The 17,652-nt window shown below is 40.3% G+C and overlaps 1 protein-coding gene across 1 annotated transcript in view; it reads right to left on the bottom strand.

Moving 5' to 3' along the window:
• Positions 1 to 2,173: 2,173 nt before the first annotated feature.
• Positions 2,174 to 17,652, bottom strand: part of PGK1 (phosphoglycerate kinase 1) — a 20,861-nt gene continuing 5,382 nt past the window's right edge. Inside the window, exons 2-10 of the mRNA XM_017518815.2 lie at positions 17,285 to 17,335; positions 13,331 to 13,486; positions 13,070 to 13,214; positions 9,795 to 9,898; positions 9,042 to 9,161; positions 5,206 to 5,500; positions 3,380 to 3,557; positions 3,013 to 3,111; positions 2,174 to 2,646 (exon numbers count right to left, since the gene is read on the bottom strand). Coding sequence (XP_017374304.1) covers positions 2,606 to 2,646; positions 3,013 to 3,111; positions 3,380 to 3,557; positions 5,206 to 5,500; positions 9,042 to 9,161; positions 9,795 to 9,898; positions 13,070 to 13,214; positions 13,331 to 13,486; positions 17,285 to 17,335 — 1,189 coding nt within the window. The 3' untranslated portion in view covers positions 2,174 to 2,605. The remainder of the gene's footprint in view (positions 2,647 to 3,012; positions 3,112 to 3,379; positions 3,558 to 5,205; positions 5,501 to 9,041; positions 9,162 to 9,794; positions 9,899 to 13,069; positions 13,215 to 13,330; positions 13,487 to 17,284; positions 17,336 to 17,652) is intronic.

The following is a 17,652-nucleotide window of genomic DNA, read 5'->3' as shown; positions in this document are numbered from 1 at the left end:
TGGCGTGATCACAGCTCACTGCAACCTCCACCTCCCAGGTTCAAGTGATTCTCCGGCCTCAGCCTCCAGAGTAGCTGGGACTATGGGCACCTACAATCACACTCAGCTAATTTTTGTATTTTTGATAGAAACAGGGTTTCACCATGTTGGCCAGGCTGGTCCCAAACTCCTGACCTCAGGTGATCCCAAAGTGCTGGGATTACAGGCATAAGCCACCATGCCCAGCCCCTTATACTGTTCTAGTTTATATGCTCACAATTGTTTATCTACTATTTTCTTTGACCAGGTTAAAAATTCCTTCAGAACATAAATGCTATCTTATATTCCCACCATCATGTCTTTAAGCATATAGCAGATACTCAGATTGGCTAACTGCCAAGTTGTTTATGACTGGCATTTCCCCCATTCATTCTCTAGGTTAACAACCCAAATAAATATGGGGTGAGGGAAATCATGGAAGCTGAGTCCAGTAGAAAGTACTTACAAGGTACTGTCAGAGATTGTTGGATAGATAATGTTGGCAATTGTAGAGTCTAGGTGCTGGGTTTATGAGTTTATGCTGCTTTCAGTTCCATTTGAAATAATTTTTAAAATGTTGGAGGAAAGGTAATCAGGAATAAAAAGTCACAAAAATTGGATTAGAATTCCTTAGTACCCTTAGAGGTATGCAGAAACACAGTACAATTTAAAATTAACTACAAATATGCATACAGTATTAACTAAAATACAGTGAACCAAGAAAAAACTTCAGCTTTCAAAGTTTTGTTTAGAGCAACCAAAATTTTCTTTTGCTATTCTATCCAGGGTTAAACAAAAAAGATATAGTCTACAAGCATGATGTCAGGGAGGGAGGCAAATTGGAAAAGCATCAGCCATTGGAACCAGACAAACCTGGACTTGAATCCCTGCTGTTACTTAGCTCTGTGATCCTGTCCAAAGTTTATTTCTTCATACCTAAAGGTGAAATATGTATCTTGCGTGTAAAATGCCCAGCACAGAATTTCTGGTTAGACATAGCTTTTTCAAATGATGTTTACCTCTGCTCTCTCCCAGAACTCCATTAAAAGGACAGGAAAGAGATAGGAAGGTAAAATTATAAGGATGATGAAAGAATCCAAATGGCCATTAGTTTCTTGACAGTGACAATGAAACAATGGCTTCGAGTCTCAAAAAGTGATACCCAGGCTAAAATTCTATATATAGCCAAACTAGGAATCAAGTATAAGGGTTGAATAAAGACATTTTCAGACTTACAAGGTCTTAGAGATTTTGCCTCCCAGGCACCCTTTCTCAGGAAGCTAGTAGAGTCTTGTGTTCTACAAAAAGTAGACCAAGAAAGAAGGAAAAGGGGGAATTTAGAAAACGAGTCTAACACAGGAGGTAAAAGGAATCCCCAAGAAGGTTATAGGAAATCCCAGAGCAACAGCTGTACAGCTTACGTAAAGGGCATCAAGTACAAATGGAAAAAAGAGCACCGAGGACTCCTGCAGGGATAGCTCTGACAAGGATTATTCAGCATGTTTCAATATATTGACACATGCTTCTGGAAGATTTGGGAATGAATCACTGATAGGTATATATAGAAAAGAAATTTTTTTAAACACTTAACTCCAAAAAAATAAAAGTTACATAAGTAAATTTAATCATAGCATACTACATAGCTCAGCTGTATTAGTTATATAGACTTTTGATCTAAAATTGTGACAAAACTATACTGAGAGAATGAAGAAGTGGAAATATACGTGGAACAGAGACTTCTTCCATGGTATGAAATTAACAGATTTCTTTAAAAGAAAAAGAAAAAAAAAGAAGTGAACAATATAAGCATATTACTTAGAAACCTAAAGGTATATACCAGAAAAACTCAAGAGTTGAAAGTGGTCACCTCTGGGGAGTGGGAATCTTGAATGGGAAGAATGGGCTGGGGCTTTTTTGTTATAAGCCTTAACTTTTTAAAGGATGACCATGTGTAACTAATAAAAATAAGTTAGAATAAAAGCACTAAAACAATGTCTGCCACAAAGTAGGCCCTTGATAAAGAATAAACATTTATCTAATTGTCCTATCTCTCCACTGCTGCCCCACTTCTTGCATTCAGCAATGTAGATATCTGATCCATTCCTCGAGATTCTATTCTCACCCTTCCTAACAAAGTATGACAGGAAAAAAAAAATCACGGTTTCAGTGGACACTTTTATTGTTTATTTAATGGATCATCAATTTCACCTCCCTACCTACAAAGTCAATTTCATCTTGTTTCCACGCTGAGTAGTGAAACAGTGACAAAGCTAATAAGAATAAGCTACATCAAAAGAGAACTAAGCTAACACAGCTCACTAACAGGCAAAATATAAATATATGCACTCTAGAATGCACAAGGGTTTAGTCACTAAGAAATTCAAATGGGATCTTGAAGAATGTAGGCATATCCAGGGTGTAGTAAAGATGAGCTGAGATACTGTGCAACTGTTTAAGGGTTCCTGGCACTGCATCTCTTGGCCACTAGCTGAATCGACATGGAAGGTTTTGGCTAATGCCAAGTGGAGATGCAGAAAATGCTAAGTTGACTTGGGGGCTGTGCACAGGAACTAAAGGCAGGAAAGTACTAAATATTGCTGAGAGCATCCACCCCAGGAAGGACTTTACCTGTTTTTGAGAGAGCACATATACATAGACAGCATTACTATAGGGCCCAGTAAGCCAGATCTCCCCCTACATTTATCTTCCCAATAACATGCCAGCTGTTTTTTAGGATATATGGCCAGGAGTTGGGGAATTGTGCATTTTGGATTCCATGTCTGCTAGACCACAGCTCTCAGAACAAGTTTCTTTCTGTCCCTCCCCACCTCAGTGGATGCCAGGAGCTTTATCTGAAGTTCCTCTGTACTGCCCAGCTAGTAATGACTGCTAATGACAACAGAACCTATCAACTTTCTCTACTCCATTTTACCCACCTCTCACTGCACAGCCCCACCCTTCTCCCAAGCAAGCCAAAAAACAAAAGAACCTCACCTTCCAGGAGCTCTAAACTGGCACCACCCCCAGTGCTCACATGGCTGACTTTATCCTCCGTGTTCCATTTGGCACAGCAAGTGGCAGTGTCTCCACCACCTGTTGAATGAAAGCCAGGTAAAAAGGGAAAAGAGAAAAGAAAAAACAAGGATTGGCACCAAAACTGTAAGGCAGTGTGCTCTCTAACCCAAAAGGTAGCTGATAAACCCCCAACTCTATCTTACCAAGAGGCTCCTCTGTAAATTATCTACCTGTTTAGCTCTTGAGATTTATCCAGAATGAAGAGACAGAAGTTCTCTATTCTACCTTTCTCTGATCAGAATTCTAACAGCTCATATTGGTATTACCTTTGTATAGGACCACTTACCTATGATAGTGATGCAGCCCCTAGAAGTGGCTTTCACCACTTCATCCATGAGGGCTTTGGTTCCCCGGGCAAAAGCTTCCCATTCAAATACCCCCACAGGGCCATTCCACACAATCTGCTTAGCCCGAGTGACAGCCTCAGCATACTTCTTGCTGCTTTCAGGACCACAGTCCAAGCCCTGAGGGGCAGAGTTGGAAGAGAAAGATGAGCTATCAAGAAAAGCTACTGAAACACCACCTCCACCAAGACCAGAACTCAAGGCTGCACACCAGTTTCTTCTAGAACCAAATGTTACCCTTCAGTCTTTAAAATTAGAAAACTGTTCATGCCCTTTGTACTCAAAAATTCTACTGTATGGAAAATCAAGTCTAAAGGAAAACCTCAAAAGTTATTTAATAAAGACATTCTTAGCCATACTATTTATGTTAGTGAAGACTAGATCAATGTTTCTCAACCAGGGTCAGTTCTGCCCTTCCACAATGGATAGACATGTGGCAATGTCTGGAGATATTTTTGTTGTTGCAACTTGGGAGGGTGCTACTGGCATCTACTGGCCAAGGCTGCCTTAAACAACCTTACAATTCAACAGTCACTCATAAAACAACAGATGTCAATAGTGTTGGGAATGACAGTGAACTAGATCAGGAGTACTCAAACTCTGCCATGCATGAGAATCACCAGAAGGGCTTATTCAAACAGACTGCTCAGCCCCACCCCCAATTTCTGATTCAGTAGGTCTGGGGTGGGGCCTAAGAACTTGCATTTTTAACAAGTTCCAAAAATGATACTGATACTGCTGGTCTTAGGAACACACTTTGAGAAACACTGAACTAAATAATACCTGAATGCCTGACGAAAGAAAAACTAAGCAAACTAGCAAGTAAAAACATGTTACAATTTTATGTAGTATAAAAATGATATTCAGAGCACCCTAAAATCAACTATATTAATATATACACGTACATTTCTCCCTGCTCGTAATCGGTATACTTCTTAATCTTTTCATATGAGAAAGTTTTCTTTTTTTTTTTTTTTTTGAGACAGGGTTTCACCATGTTGGTCAGACTGGTCTTGAACTCCTGACGTCAGGTAATTCACCTTCCTCGGCCTCCCAAAGTGCTGGGATTACAGGTATGAGCCACCGCACCCAGCCAAGAAAGTTTTCTTATACAGGTTTCTAGGTAGCAAAATAATCCAAAGCAACCCAAACCATGAAAGTGCATAACACTATCTCCAGCACATAGTAAGTACTTAATACACATTAAACATAAGAAGTAAAAAACAGATAAAACAAAAAATGGGCCGCGCACAGTTGCTCACGCCTGTAATCCCAGCACTTTGGGAGGCTGAGGCGGGTAAATCACGAGGTTAAAAGATCGAGATGATCCTAGTCAACATGGTGAAACCCCGTCTCTACTAAAAATATGAAAATTAGCTGGGCGTGGTAGCACACGCCTGTAGTCCCAGCTACTTGGGAGGCTGAGGCAGGAGAATCGCTTAAACCTGGGAGGCAGAGGTTGCAGTGAGCCAAGGTCATGCCACTGCACTCCAGCCTGGCAACAGAGCAAGACTCCATCGCCAAAAAAAAAAAAAAAAAAAAATGGTTTTGCAATATTACTGATGAAGACGCCAGTAGTCCAATAACACTGCTTTTCTCTCATGGATTCTCCCATAATAAGTGACTCACTGCAACATGCGGCACACTCTCTGACAGAGATCTCCTATAGAGGTTGTTTTAAAATGCTTGTTGGTTGGCTGAATCAATGAATGAATGACACCACAAAGTTTCTATTCACTCACACTACCAACCCACTCAAGTGACTCACCATCCAGCCAGCAGGTATGCCAGAAGCCACAGTGGCTTGGCCAGTCTTGGCATTCTCATCAAACTTGTCAGCAGTGACAAAGTCAACAGGCAAGGTAATCTTCACACCATTCTTCTCAGCTTTGGACATTAGGTCTTTGACAATCTTGGCTCCCTCTTCATCAAACAGAGAAGTACCGATCTCCATGTTGTTGAGCACCTTAAGGAAGGTAAAAGCCATTCCACCACCAATAATCATCTCATTGACTTTGTCCAGCATATTATTGATCAGCTGGATCTTGTCTGCAACTTTAGCTCTAGAAGAGAAAGCAAGTATCATCACTTAAAGAACAATGTACTAGAGAAGTGATATATTACACAGAACCTGAGTTTCTATATCAAGGCACAGGAAAAGAGAAATGTCTCAAAGTGACAAAAGTACTGCCTAACTTTGCCCTATGTTTCTCCAACCCAAAAACTCAATCCATTTCTAAGAAATCCTTTTAAGGTATGGCTCCAGACATCAGTACATCTTTTTAAAAATTCCTCACCCAACTTACCATCAGTACATCTTTTTAAAAATTCTACCTAGAAGCTGACAGACAACAGATTTAAACCCATATTCTAAGTAGGGCTCAGAAGACCTACTCTTGGCTAAGGAAACTATGAGTTCCAAATATACCTATTTTTCACACTCCCTAACACACACACACACACACACACACACACACACACACACAATTCAGAGCATCAAGATGGCTAATTGTGTCTGAGTACGACTGCTAATTATGGCATCCTGGAGCCCACTCACAATTATCCTAACCTTACAGCAGAGATCAGACTGTATACCAAATAAATATATACTGCACAAAAATAGATATTCCTAAAGTCATACCCTATACTCAGTTACTAGGACATTTTCTTTTTTTCTCTCTCTTTTCAATGCAAAGTCTCACTGTGTTGCCAAGGCTGGAGTGCAGTGGTGCAATCATAGCTCACTATAATCTGGAACTCCTAGGCTCAAGCAATCCTCTTGCCTCAACCTCTCAAGTAGCTGGGACTACAGGCGTACAACACTACCCCTGGATAATTTTTCTTTTTTAATTTTTTTGTAGAGACAAGGTCTCACTATGTTTTCCAGGCTAGTGTCAAACTCCTAAGCTCAAGGGATCCTCCTGCCTTGGTATTCCAAAGCACTAGGGTTACACACATAAGCCACCATGTCCAGCCTGGGACATTTTCTTTATGGCATTTGTTTTTTTTTTTTTGGATCACCCAATTCAATACATTTACTGGGCACCTACTCTGTGCCAAGCACTATTGTAGGTCTTTGAGAAACATCAGTGGGCAAAAGCAAAGGAAAGATCCCTACCCTTTGGGAGCTTATTTTCTAGTAAAAGAAAATAAGATAAATACACATGCATCTTTCATCTCCCTATGAGAGAAAAAAGATCCAAACTAAAGAGAAACAATGTTATAGCTTGTCTTCCATAAACATTTCCATATATCTAAATACCACTTATATGGACAGATCACCTTGAGTCTGTTTCCTTCTTCATTTAATAAACAAGATAATGCCTATCCTGAGAGAGACCCTAGGCTAGGATTTGTGAAAAGGAGGTATGAAACAACAGTGATGTGTGTGAATCAATGACAAGAAACTATTTACTACTTATTTCACTTGTAAAGATTGATTACCACCAAGGATATAGATGGATTGTTTTAAATACATACACACACACACACACACACACACACACACACACACAAAGGGAAGAAAGCACCTCAATTTCTTCTAAAGAATAGCTTACACCTCAAATGCCTCTGTTTCTTCAACAAATCAACAGAGTGAAAATAATAAATAGGGTATTACATGAGATACCTAACAGCCAAAGGCAATGCATGGACTTCATTTGGTTCCTTATTCCAACAAACGAACTGTAAAAACACACTTCTGAGATGATCAAGAATATCTGAATACAGACTGGGTATTAGATCATAGTAACAAAACTGCTTAATTTGTTAGGTATAATATGATGATTAAAAGAAATCTGCTTATCAGTTACAAGATGCATACAGGAGTATCACTGATTGAGTATCCCTAATCCAAAACTCTGAAATCCTCCAAGATCAAAACTGTTTGAGCACAAAGGAAATACCATTGGAACATTTCAGATTTCATATTTTCAGATTAGGATGCTCAACAAGTACCATGCAAATATTCCAAAATCCAAAAATAAATCTGGAATCCAAAACATTTCTGGTCCCAAGCATTTCAGTTAAGAGATACTCAACCTATGTAAGTGAAAGTATATGATGTCTAAGACTAACTTAAAAACATTCCTGAAAGCAGGGAATGGGCTCACGCCTGTAATCCCAACACTTTGGGAGACCAAGGAAGGTGGATCGCCTGAGCCCAGGAGTTCAAGACCAGCCTGGGCAACATAGTGAGACCCTATCTCTACAAAAAAATTCAAAACTTAGCCGAGCATGGTAATGCATGCCTGTAGCCCCAGCTACTTGGGAGGCTGAGGTGGGAGGATCACTTGAGTGTGGAAGGTCAAAGCTGCAGTGAGCTGTGATCATGCCACAGCACTTCAGCCTGGGCAGCAGAGTGAGACCCTGTATCTATATACACACACACGCACACACACACACGCACACACACACACACACACACACACGCATCCTTATTTCACTTGTATTCACTTTGTCTGGAATATGCGTATGTTCCTAACAAATTCACTTTGTCGGGAATATACACATATATATGTGTGTGTGTGTGTATATATATGTATACATTCCTGACCAAAAAAAAAGAGGGTTAGGATATAGAAGAAACAAGATTAGCAAAAATGTCAATTAATTGTTGAAACAGGGTAATAGGTACCTGGGAGTTCACAGTACTATTCTCTCAACTTCCGTACCGATGAGTGTTTCTACCATAAAGCTTGTTTAATAAAATATAAAATTCTCCCCAAAAACTGTTAATGGCCTAGGGAAACTACACTGCAAGGAAGGGGGCAAAAAAATCTCTCATCCACTTCCCCATAACAGCTATGTCAGTCTGAATCTAAAAACCTAACCTTCAGGTGGCACTAGGTAGCACTCACTCCCATATTCCAGGTCTACAGAAAGTTGGAGAACAAAGCCCGTTGAGGGTGGGAGTGGGTGCAGCAGCAGGAGACTGAAAGGAGACCAGAGTACTTATTTCCCTGGCTCCCTCCCTACCAGATCTTGTGTCCTTTGACCAAAGGCTACAGTTCCCATCAGATGACTCTCTCCACACCAACTATCCTCTCTGAATTCTGATAACCATTCCCCTCCCTTTGTCCCTTCAGGCCTAGAGATCATGATGGCAGTTGCTAGCCCCAAATTACTGTACTGTCCCTTTGTGGTTTCCCTGAACCCTACCCTCACCTCTGTATGTAGCTCTTTTATTTATTTTTGAAACAGGGTCTTGCTCTATCACCCAGGCTGGAGAGCAGTGGCATGATCACAAGTGCACTGCAGCCTCTACCTTCCAGGCTCAAGTGATCCTCCCATCTCAGCCTCCCTGGTAGCTGGGACCACAGGTGGATACCACCATGGCCCAGCTAATTTTTTTTTGTAGACATGGGATCTTACTATGTTGCCTAAGCCCGTCTCAAACTCCTGGGCTCAAGCAATCTTCCTGCCTGGGCCCTCCCAAAGTGCTGGGATTACAGGTGTGAGCCACCATGCCCAGCCTGTAGTTCCTTTATTAAATTCTCCTCAGTTAGCCCATTGTGACTGAGCTATATGACAATAAACGCCCAAGTTATGACCTACTACCAGTCAAACAATACTTAAAGCATGATCTTAAAGAGTTCTTCATACCCGCCCAGGATGGCCAGGAAGGGTCGCTCTGGGCTCTCCAAGGCCTTGGCAAAGTAGTTCAGCTCCTTCTTCATCAAAAAACCACCAGCCTTCTGTGGCAGATTGACTCCTACCATGGAGCTAGAAAAGACCAAAGACATTCAAATTCTAGTCAATCCCTATCACTCCTCCTACTCCTAGAGGCCAGCTCCTTATCACTGAAATATTTCTACTTCTGGACTGAAGGAGATCATGGTTTTCATCCCCACGTTGCAACAAAAAACACTTTGGTACAAGATACAATTTTTAACTTATAGTGCAAGGTCAAGGGGAAAGAGTACAAAGTAATGAACTTAAGTTGAATTTAAGATACCCAGTTAACACTCTTCAGCAGGCCAAAGAGCTAATCACAATATGTAAACTGGCCGGCTGATGATAGCAGAAGAGGATTCCACAATTTGGCTTCCTACTGAAAGCATGATCATCTGATCTTATAACATTCACAAAGGGATAACTACACAAAATATCTAAGGTGGAAAAGAGCAACCTCTTACTGAAACTCCATAAAAAGCTCTACAGTTACCAATTTTTTTTTTACCATTATTTCCTCTTTGGATGAGACATACTCACAAGAGCCACAGTGGTAGCTCCAATTAGACAAGCTGAAAGGATCTCAGTATAATACAGAACTCTCCAAAAGCAACCCAGAGCTTGGGCTACTCAAGTAAACAGGAATACTGTTCTCAGTGTGGTAGTGAACAAAGTTCTTGGTACCTGTGGGCTCTGTGAGCAGTGCCAAAAGCATCGTTAACATAAACATCCCCTAGCTTGGAAAGTGAAGCTCGGAAAGCTTCTATTTTGGCTGGTTCAGCTTTAACCTAGAGAGAAAAACAGAAAGAGAAAATGTGATGGCTCCAAAGGCAACTAGAAAAGCATTTCATACACCAAGAGTCCTCTTGAACGTCTCTAAAGACCGAGTAGGTGAGACAGCAATTTTTTACAACCAGCAATAGGATGTGTTCTTTCTTCCAAATATTCCAGGTACTTTGGTCATTTCTGCATGTTTCTGCTATCCCTTACCTTCCCTCAAATTGCAAACCTAATATTCCTGAACCATGGCTTAACCTCTAATCACATTAAGTCAACCACATCCCACTAGCCTCTCCCCAGCCTTCAGCTCAAGGTTCTGATTATCCTTGCCTCTCCTTGACTTAGTTCCTCATTTTAACACATTCTCTTTGTGAAAGTTAGTATCATACCTGATTCAAGCTGCTGGCTACCAAGGCCTTTCTATGAAGTAAAAGAGGCTCCCACACATATTCCTCATAAAAGCAACAAGGGCAAGTTCGGACAGAGAAGGCAGATAGAAACATGACAACAGAAAAGGACCTCAGAAACACTTTACATTGACAAAGAGGTATTTTATGGCCTTCCCTGGAAGCCAGACATCAGAGAACACAAGAAATATCCTTCTACAAAGAGAGAGAGGAAGAAAGTGTAGAAGTTAAACATAGAGCTTTAAAATGCCAGCTTGCCATCAAGGGATACCCCAAAGGGGACAGGTAGCAAGATGGGAGGATAGGCAAAACAAATAGTCTCTGACAGGAGATTAAGCCAAGATTCACAAGAAGCAAGCCAGATGAAAGGGGACATGGCACAGAAGAGTACACAGCACACAGCAGATGTTCATTTTAGTCACTGCCTTCTCCTATGCCCATATGTATGTATCAAGGAGGTGAAGATGACTGCCATAAAAAAATGGGGCTTTTCCCTAAAGACCCAAAGAATTGCAGACACTAATGCTAAAATTGAAGACTATGGTGCTCCCATAACCTCTCTAGAATAGAACAACATCTGCCACTAGTGTGATTGGAAGATGACACATGTAGTAACGATAATACTGCTCAAATGTAAGGAGACCGAGTTCTATGACCAGCTCTGAAACTAATTCATTGTGTAACCTTTGGGAAGTTGCTCTCTGACTGTGAAATTTCCCCTTCTATCAAAAAGGTATAATAACCCCTCTGTTTAAGAACAAGTTAAGGAATCCAGGTGCAGTAGCTCATGCCTATAATCCCAACACTTTGGGAGGCCAATATGGGAGGATCACTTAAATCCAGAAGTTCAAGACCAGCCTGGGCAACATAGCAAGACCATTTCTCTACCAGAAAAAAATAAGTTAAAAGTCAGCTGCGCATGGTGGTATGTGCCTGTAGTCCTAGCTACTTGGGAGGATGAGGTAGAAGGATCACTTCAGCCCACAAGTTTGAGGCTGCAATGAGTCAGGATCATGCCACTGCACTCCATCCTGGGCAACAGAGCAAGATCCTGTATCTTTAAAGTCGTTTAAAGAAAAACGGGGTAAATGGAAAGCTCTTCATGAAAAAAGGTGCCATGGAAATAAAAATATCAATCAGAACTCATTTCTCATTTTTGATCTGCAAATAACTAGAAGAAAGAGAAGACCCTTAAAAGATCAATATGGGCACTTTGGATAAAGGTAAAATGTTTATGTCCTCATGTCCTCACTTTGTTTTTGTTTTTGTTTTTTGATACAGAGTCTTGCTCTGTCGCCCAGACTGGATGGAATACAGTGGTGTGATCTCAGCTCACTGCAACCTCCACCTCCCAGGCTCAAGCAATTCTCCTGCCTCAGCCTCCCGACTACCTGGGATTACAGGCACTTGCCACCACACTCAGCTAACTTTTTTGTATTTTTTGTAGAGACAGGGTTTCACCAGGTTGGCCAGGCTGGTCTCGAACTCCTGACCTCATGGCCCACCTCAGCCTCCCAAAGTGCTGGGATTACAGGCATGAGCCACCGTGCCCAGCCTCACTTTGTTTTTTTAATCCATTTTGAACTTGGGACTGACTCCTGAAATCACAGGTATTAAAAGCCATTACATAGTAAATGTCAAGTCAATTAATTTAAAAAGTCATAAGCTAGCATAGCTCATCATTTCCTGAATAAAAAGTTATGCTTCAATTTGCCCGTTACCTCCTGCCATTTCTAAGCCCTGAGTTCATGCATCATCAGTTCTAGTTTAAAAGAACACCAAATTTCAGGTCAGCATTTGACTCCTAACACTGTAGGAAGACCATGCCAAAAGCAGGAGAAGGCAAGACCAGGACCTTTGGTGCTAAAAAAAGAAACTGCTTGAAAGCAGGCACTCCCAATGACCTTAAGAAATGTGAGAAGCCAAAGGGGATTGAGATACTAGACTCAGAGCATCTTGTTCTCTAGACACTGAAGACCAAAATAGTGGAAAGTACTAAAAAATGCCTTTAGCTTCCATTCTAGCCAATGGGCAAATTCAAAATCATCTGCAAAGAGCCAGGTTTATCACTGAATATTTGAATTCTGGTTGTCAGTTCACAGTAATCTGTTTGGTGAGTTATCTATGACTGCTTTTGCACAATATCAGCAGAGGTGAGTAGTTCCAACAGAGACTATACGCAGATGGAACTCACTGCACAACACAGAAAGCCTTAAATATTGACTATCCGGCCATTTATAGAAAATGTTTGCTGATCGAATAGGCTGAGCTCTAAAGCCCATCAACAGCACCACTGTCTCTAACTTTAATCATGACCGCCTTCCTGAAACTTAGTGTTTTCTTTTGAGACTTAGTTTCTTTATGAAATAAGGTGATACCTGTACCTCCTTATCTTAAAGACAGATTTAGAGGAAAATGCTTTACACTTCTTAAGAAAATGCCTTAAATCCAAGGTGACATCATCATGACCATCATATTCACTGAATACTCTTCCACCACAAAGGTGTTCACATACTTTTCAAACGTATTTAAAAAACACCTGAACATGAAGGAAGGCTTTCTGGGATGTTGGTAAGATTCTATCCCTTGACCTGGGCAGTGGTTACACAAGTGTGTTTACTTTGAGATAATCCATTAAGCTGTGCATTTTTCTATGAATACTTCAATAAAAGGTGTCTAAGGAAAAATAAATGAGCTTTCTCTATTCTTCAACCACCGTCTCTTACAGACTCAGGCCCTCTCCCTCAATAATGTCAAAATCATAGGTCCTACCTTGTTCCCAGAAGCATCTTTTCCCTTCCCTTCTTCCTCCACATGAAAGCGGAGGTTCTCCAGCAAGATGACAGACCCAGCAGCTGGGCTGGCACAGGCTTTCTCCACTTCTGGGCCTACACAGTCTTTCAAGAACAGAACATCCCTGAGGAGAGGAAGAGATGAAGACACTTGAGCAGTCTGAAAGTTAAGAACCAGTAACGACAAGCTTGACAACCTCCCCCGCCACAAAGTCTATCAGCACCAGAGCCTGGCACTTACTTGCCCAGCAGAGATTTGAGTTCCACAGCAACTGGCTCTAAGGAGTACTTGTCAGGCATAGGGACACCATCAGGCCGGCCTAGGTGGCTCATAAGGACTACTGACTTGGCTCCATTATCTAAGCAGAATTTGATGCTTGGGACAGCAGCCTTAATCCTTCAACGAAAAAGAAACAACAAACAGAACAAAGTTACTTCTAGAAATTAGTGGGAACTGGTTTATTGATAAACTTATAAAACATAAAGCTCTTTTTCTTCTCCAAGTTCCTTCAAATCTACTATCAGTAATTCAGTGGTGGTCCTTGGGGGAAGAAGTTAAATACAATGCCAACCCTCTATGTAGGATTGTAAAATCTTACTATGTATCTGCCCCTTTCACAGAAAAGAGTTAACACAGCAGGCCTGAGGCTGCTGTCTACAGAAGGACCTGCTTGCACAATTGGATCTTGGCTGGTATCTGGGAACTTGGCTTTCAAAGTTAACTGACAAGACTAAGGGCTATTCACTATTCCAAGACTGTCTATACAAACAAGATGATTTATGCTAAACACTTGCCCCACTCTAGAAGTCTAGAATTTTTTTTTTTTTTTTTGAGACACAGTCTCACTCTGTCACTCAGCAGGCTGGAGTGGAGAGGCAGAAGAGGCACAATCTCAGCTCACTGCAGCTTCAACCTCCCTGGGGGCTCAGGTGATCCTCCCACCTCAGCCTCCCAAGTAGCTGGGACTACAGGAACACACCAGCATGCCCAGCTAATTTTTGTATTTTTTGTAGGGGTTTTGCCATGTTTTCCAGGCTGATCTTGAACTCCTGGGCTCAAGCAATCTGCGGGCCTCCGCCTCCCAAACCGCGGGGAATACAGGCATGGGCTACCACACCCAGCCTAAATTTGGAATTTTGGTAGTTGCTAGGCAGAGGATACCTACATAACCAGTTTCCAATAAAAATCTTGGGATCTGAGTCTCTAGCAGGCTTCTCCAGGCAGAAACATTGACAACAATTACTGCATTTTTCACTGCTGAAGAAAGGAGAACACTCGACATGTCCCCTCACAGGAAACTGGAAGCCCATGGATTTCTCCAGACTCCCCCATGTCTTTTCCTCTTGCTAATCTTGTCATGCATTCTTTCACCATAATAAACTTTAGCCATGAGAACAACTCTGAGTCATAGCAAATCACCGTGGGATATGTGGGTGGTCTTGGGGACCCCTATAATAACACTCTTCTTATATGACTATGGAAAATACATAAAATTCCCAAATCTTGAAACCATTAAAGGAAATTTAGGGAAAAATCAAAAACACATAGTAACTTTTCTGCACCTATTATATTAATAGATCCTAAGTCACTTTTTTATGTAGGAAAAAATAAATGTACTGTATAGAGCTTGGTTTCCACAATGTATCACATTTATTAGATTACAAATGAATCAAAAAATTAACTCCCTTTAAACATTTAAAAGTTTTGTTACAAGCCTGCTACTAACTTGCCATTTTGCCAGTTTATAAGAAATTAAAATTCATCAAGAAAAGCTTTTATTTATTCGACAAATATTTACTGAATGCTTCTTTTGTGCCAGGCATCATTCCAGGTTCTGAGAATAATACAAAAAACTTTTTTAAAAAGTCTCTATTCTCATGGAAGTGTAATTCTAATGGGGAGAGACAATAAACATATGTGTGTCTGTGTGTGTGCATGTAATATATCAGATGGTGAAATACAGAAAAAATAAACCACTGTTCTGATTGGGGAACAATAGTGGAGGAGATTTTTAGACAGGATGGCCAGGACAGTCTGATAACATTTGAGCAATAATTGAATGATAAAAAAGTTGTATTTCTAAAATATCTTATGCTATTAATATTTAGCAGATATAAGAATTCATTTCTATCAAATTTTAAAAATCTGTATCAAGTACAAAGTTTGTGCAATGGAACCAATTAGTTTTCAGGACTATCCCTTATCAGCAAGTTCTATTACTTCTAATGCTTCATTTTATTAATCAATTCCATGGATTTCTGGAAATGAAAATACTTCCAAACATGTTTCTTTGCTCTTTACTCTTAAAATACTTTGACAGGCATATTTCCAATCTTTTCTGTGTGCTACATAATAATGAAGATCAAGAGGGATCAGATCTGCCTGTAAAAAGACCCTGCCACTATGGTGCAGCAGGGAAGTACTTGACAAAATGACACGCTCTGTTCTGGGACCAATATCTGAAGAGGATTCTGGGTCTAGACTTGCACTGTCCAATAGTTATTTAGTCATGTATGTCCGTTGAGTATTAGATATACAACTAGATCAAATTGAGATGTGCTATAAGTATAAAAACATATAACAGATCTTGAAGACTTAGTACAAAAAAAGTTAAATGTCCCTTAATTTAATTAATACAATTTGGTTCACATTATATTTCTTTTAGATAGCACTGGTCTAGATCATTGGAAAGCACCTTGCCAGCACAAACCCTTCATTTAAAATTTAAAACAGGCCGAGCACAGGGGCTCTTGCCTGTAATCCCAGCACTTTGGGAGGCCAACGTAGGTGAAGTCCAGGAGTTCAAGACCAGCCTGGGCAACATGGCGAAACCCTGTCTCTACAAAAAAAAAAATACAAAAAAGTAGCCAGGTGTGGTGGCCCATGCCTGTGGTCCCAGCTACCTGGGAGGCTGAGATGAGAGGATCACTTGAGCCCAGGAGGCAGAGGTTGCAGTAAGCCAAGATCATGCCACTGCACTCCAGCCTAGGTGACAGAAAGAAGCAAAAAGAAAAAAAGTAAATAAAAATCTTCTTGATGGATACCCCATTTAACCTGATGTGATTATTATGTATTGCATGCTTGTATCAAAATATCTCATGTGACCCATAAATATATGTAATCTATAAGTTAAAAAAAATTAAAAAGAAAATAAAGACAAAAATAAATAAATAAAAATATTTTACAATCTAGTCAAAAGCAAGAACAGTACTCTCACTTAAAATTTGTTTCTAAATCTACGATCCAAGACGCTGGAGCAGCTAAACTGACTGAAAATGTACTTCTGAAGTCTTTTCTGTTTTTTGGAAGCGAAAACAAATGAAAATCCTCAAAAATTGATTTTATCTGAGCCATCTGGAACGGGGACTTGTAAAACTATATGTAACCTCAATAACTACTGGTACTTTTAAAATCCTTCTTTTACATAGTTCTTCATTTTGCAAGAGAAGCCACGTAACCTTAAACTTTTATATTCTTTTTATGTGTTTGTATTTTATAGAGATGGTATCTCACTACGTTGGCCAGGCTGGTCTCAAACTATTGGCCTCAAGCAATCCTCTTGCCTCGGCCTTCTAAAGTGCTAGGACTACAAGTGTGAGCCACCACACCCAGCCAATTTTTATATTCTTTAAAAATGAATAACTCTGCCAGGCATGGTAGCTCACACCTGTGGTCCCATCACTTTAAGAAGCCAAGGCAGGAGGATCACTTGAGTCCAGGAGTTTGAGACCAGCCTAGGAAATATAGTGAGACCCCATCTCTACCAAAAAAAAATTTTTTTTAATTTAACCAGGCGTAGTGGCATACACCTGTTGTCCCAGCTACGCAGGATGCTAAGGCCAGAGGATTGCTTGAGCCCAGACGGTTGAGGCTGCAGTGAACCATGATCATACCACTGCACTCCAGTCTGGGTGAAAAAGCAAGACCCTGTCTCAAAAAAAGAAAAAAGAAAGTGAACTACAAATTCTTCTAATTTTCAAAAAACAAGGAGAGGGGAATCACTTTCTTAAGATTTTGCTTATATTTGAATATACTCATAAATAAGAAAGCATATCAGATAGTGAGTTGATAGAAAGCCAAAATCATATGTCTTAAATTGCTCCAGTTCTATACTACAATATGAAAGGAAAACCATTTCATCCTATGCACCTACACACATCTTAAACCCAGCCCAAGGCTTAGCAGGGACCTTACCTCTGGTTGTTTGTTATCTGGTTGTTCTTCATAGGAACATTGAAGTCAACTCTAAAAAAGAAAGATTCAGAGCCATGATCAAATTATTGTTCCATCAAAGATTAGGAGATGCACTTTTAATGAACCAGTTAAATAAGCTGGAAATCCAAATCTCATCTTAAAAATAATCAGTGGCATTAAAAGTCAAAATAGTGCTTAGTCATGGGGAGGATGGAGGGAGTAGTGACTGGAATGAAACACCAAAGGCTTTGGGGTTCTGGTAATGTTCTATCACTTAACCTCTGTGATCATACCAATATGCTCATTTTGTGATAATTCTTTGAGCTTACAATTTGTGCTCTTTCAGGTATGTATCTCACACTTTAAAA

This window comes from Cebus imitator, unplaced genomic scaffold (assembly GCF_001604975.1).
Source record: "Cebus imitator isolate Cc_AM_T3 unplaced genomic scaffold, Cebus_imitator-1.0 Scaffold705, whole genome shotgun sequence".
NCBI lineage: Eukaryota > Metazoa > Chordata > Mammalia > Primates > Cebidae > Cebus > Cebus imitator.
This window is presented reverse-complemented; position numbering and strand designations above follow the sequence as displayed.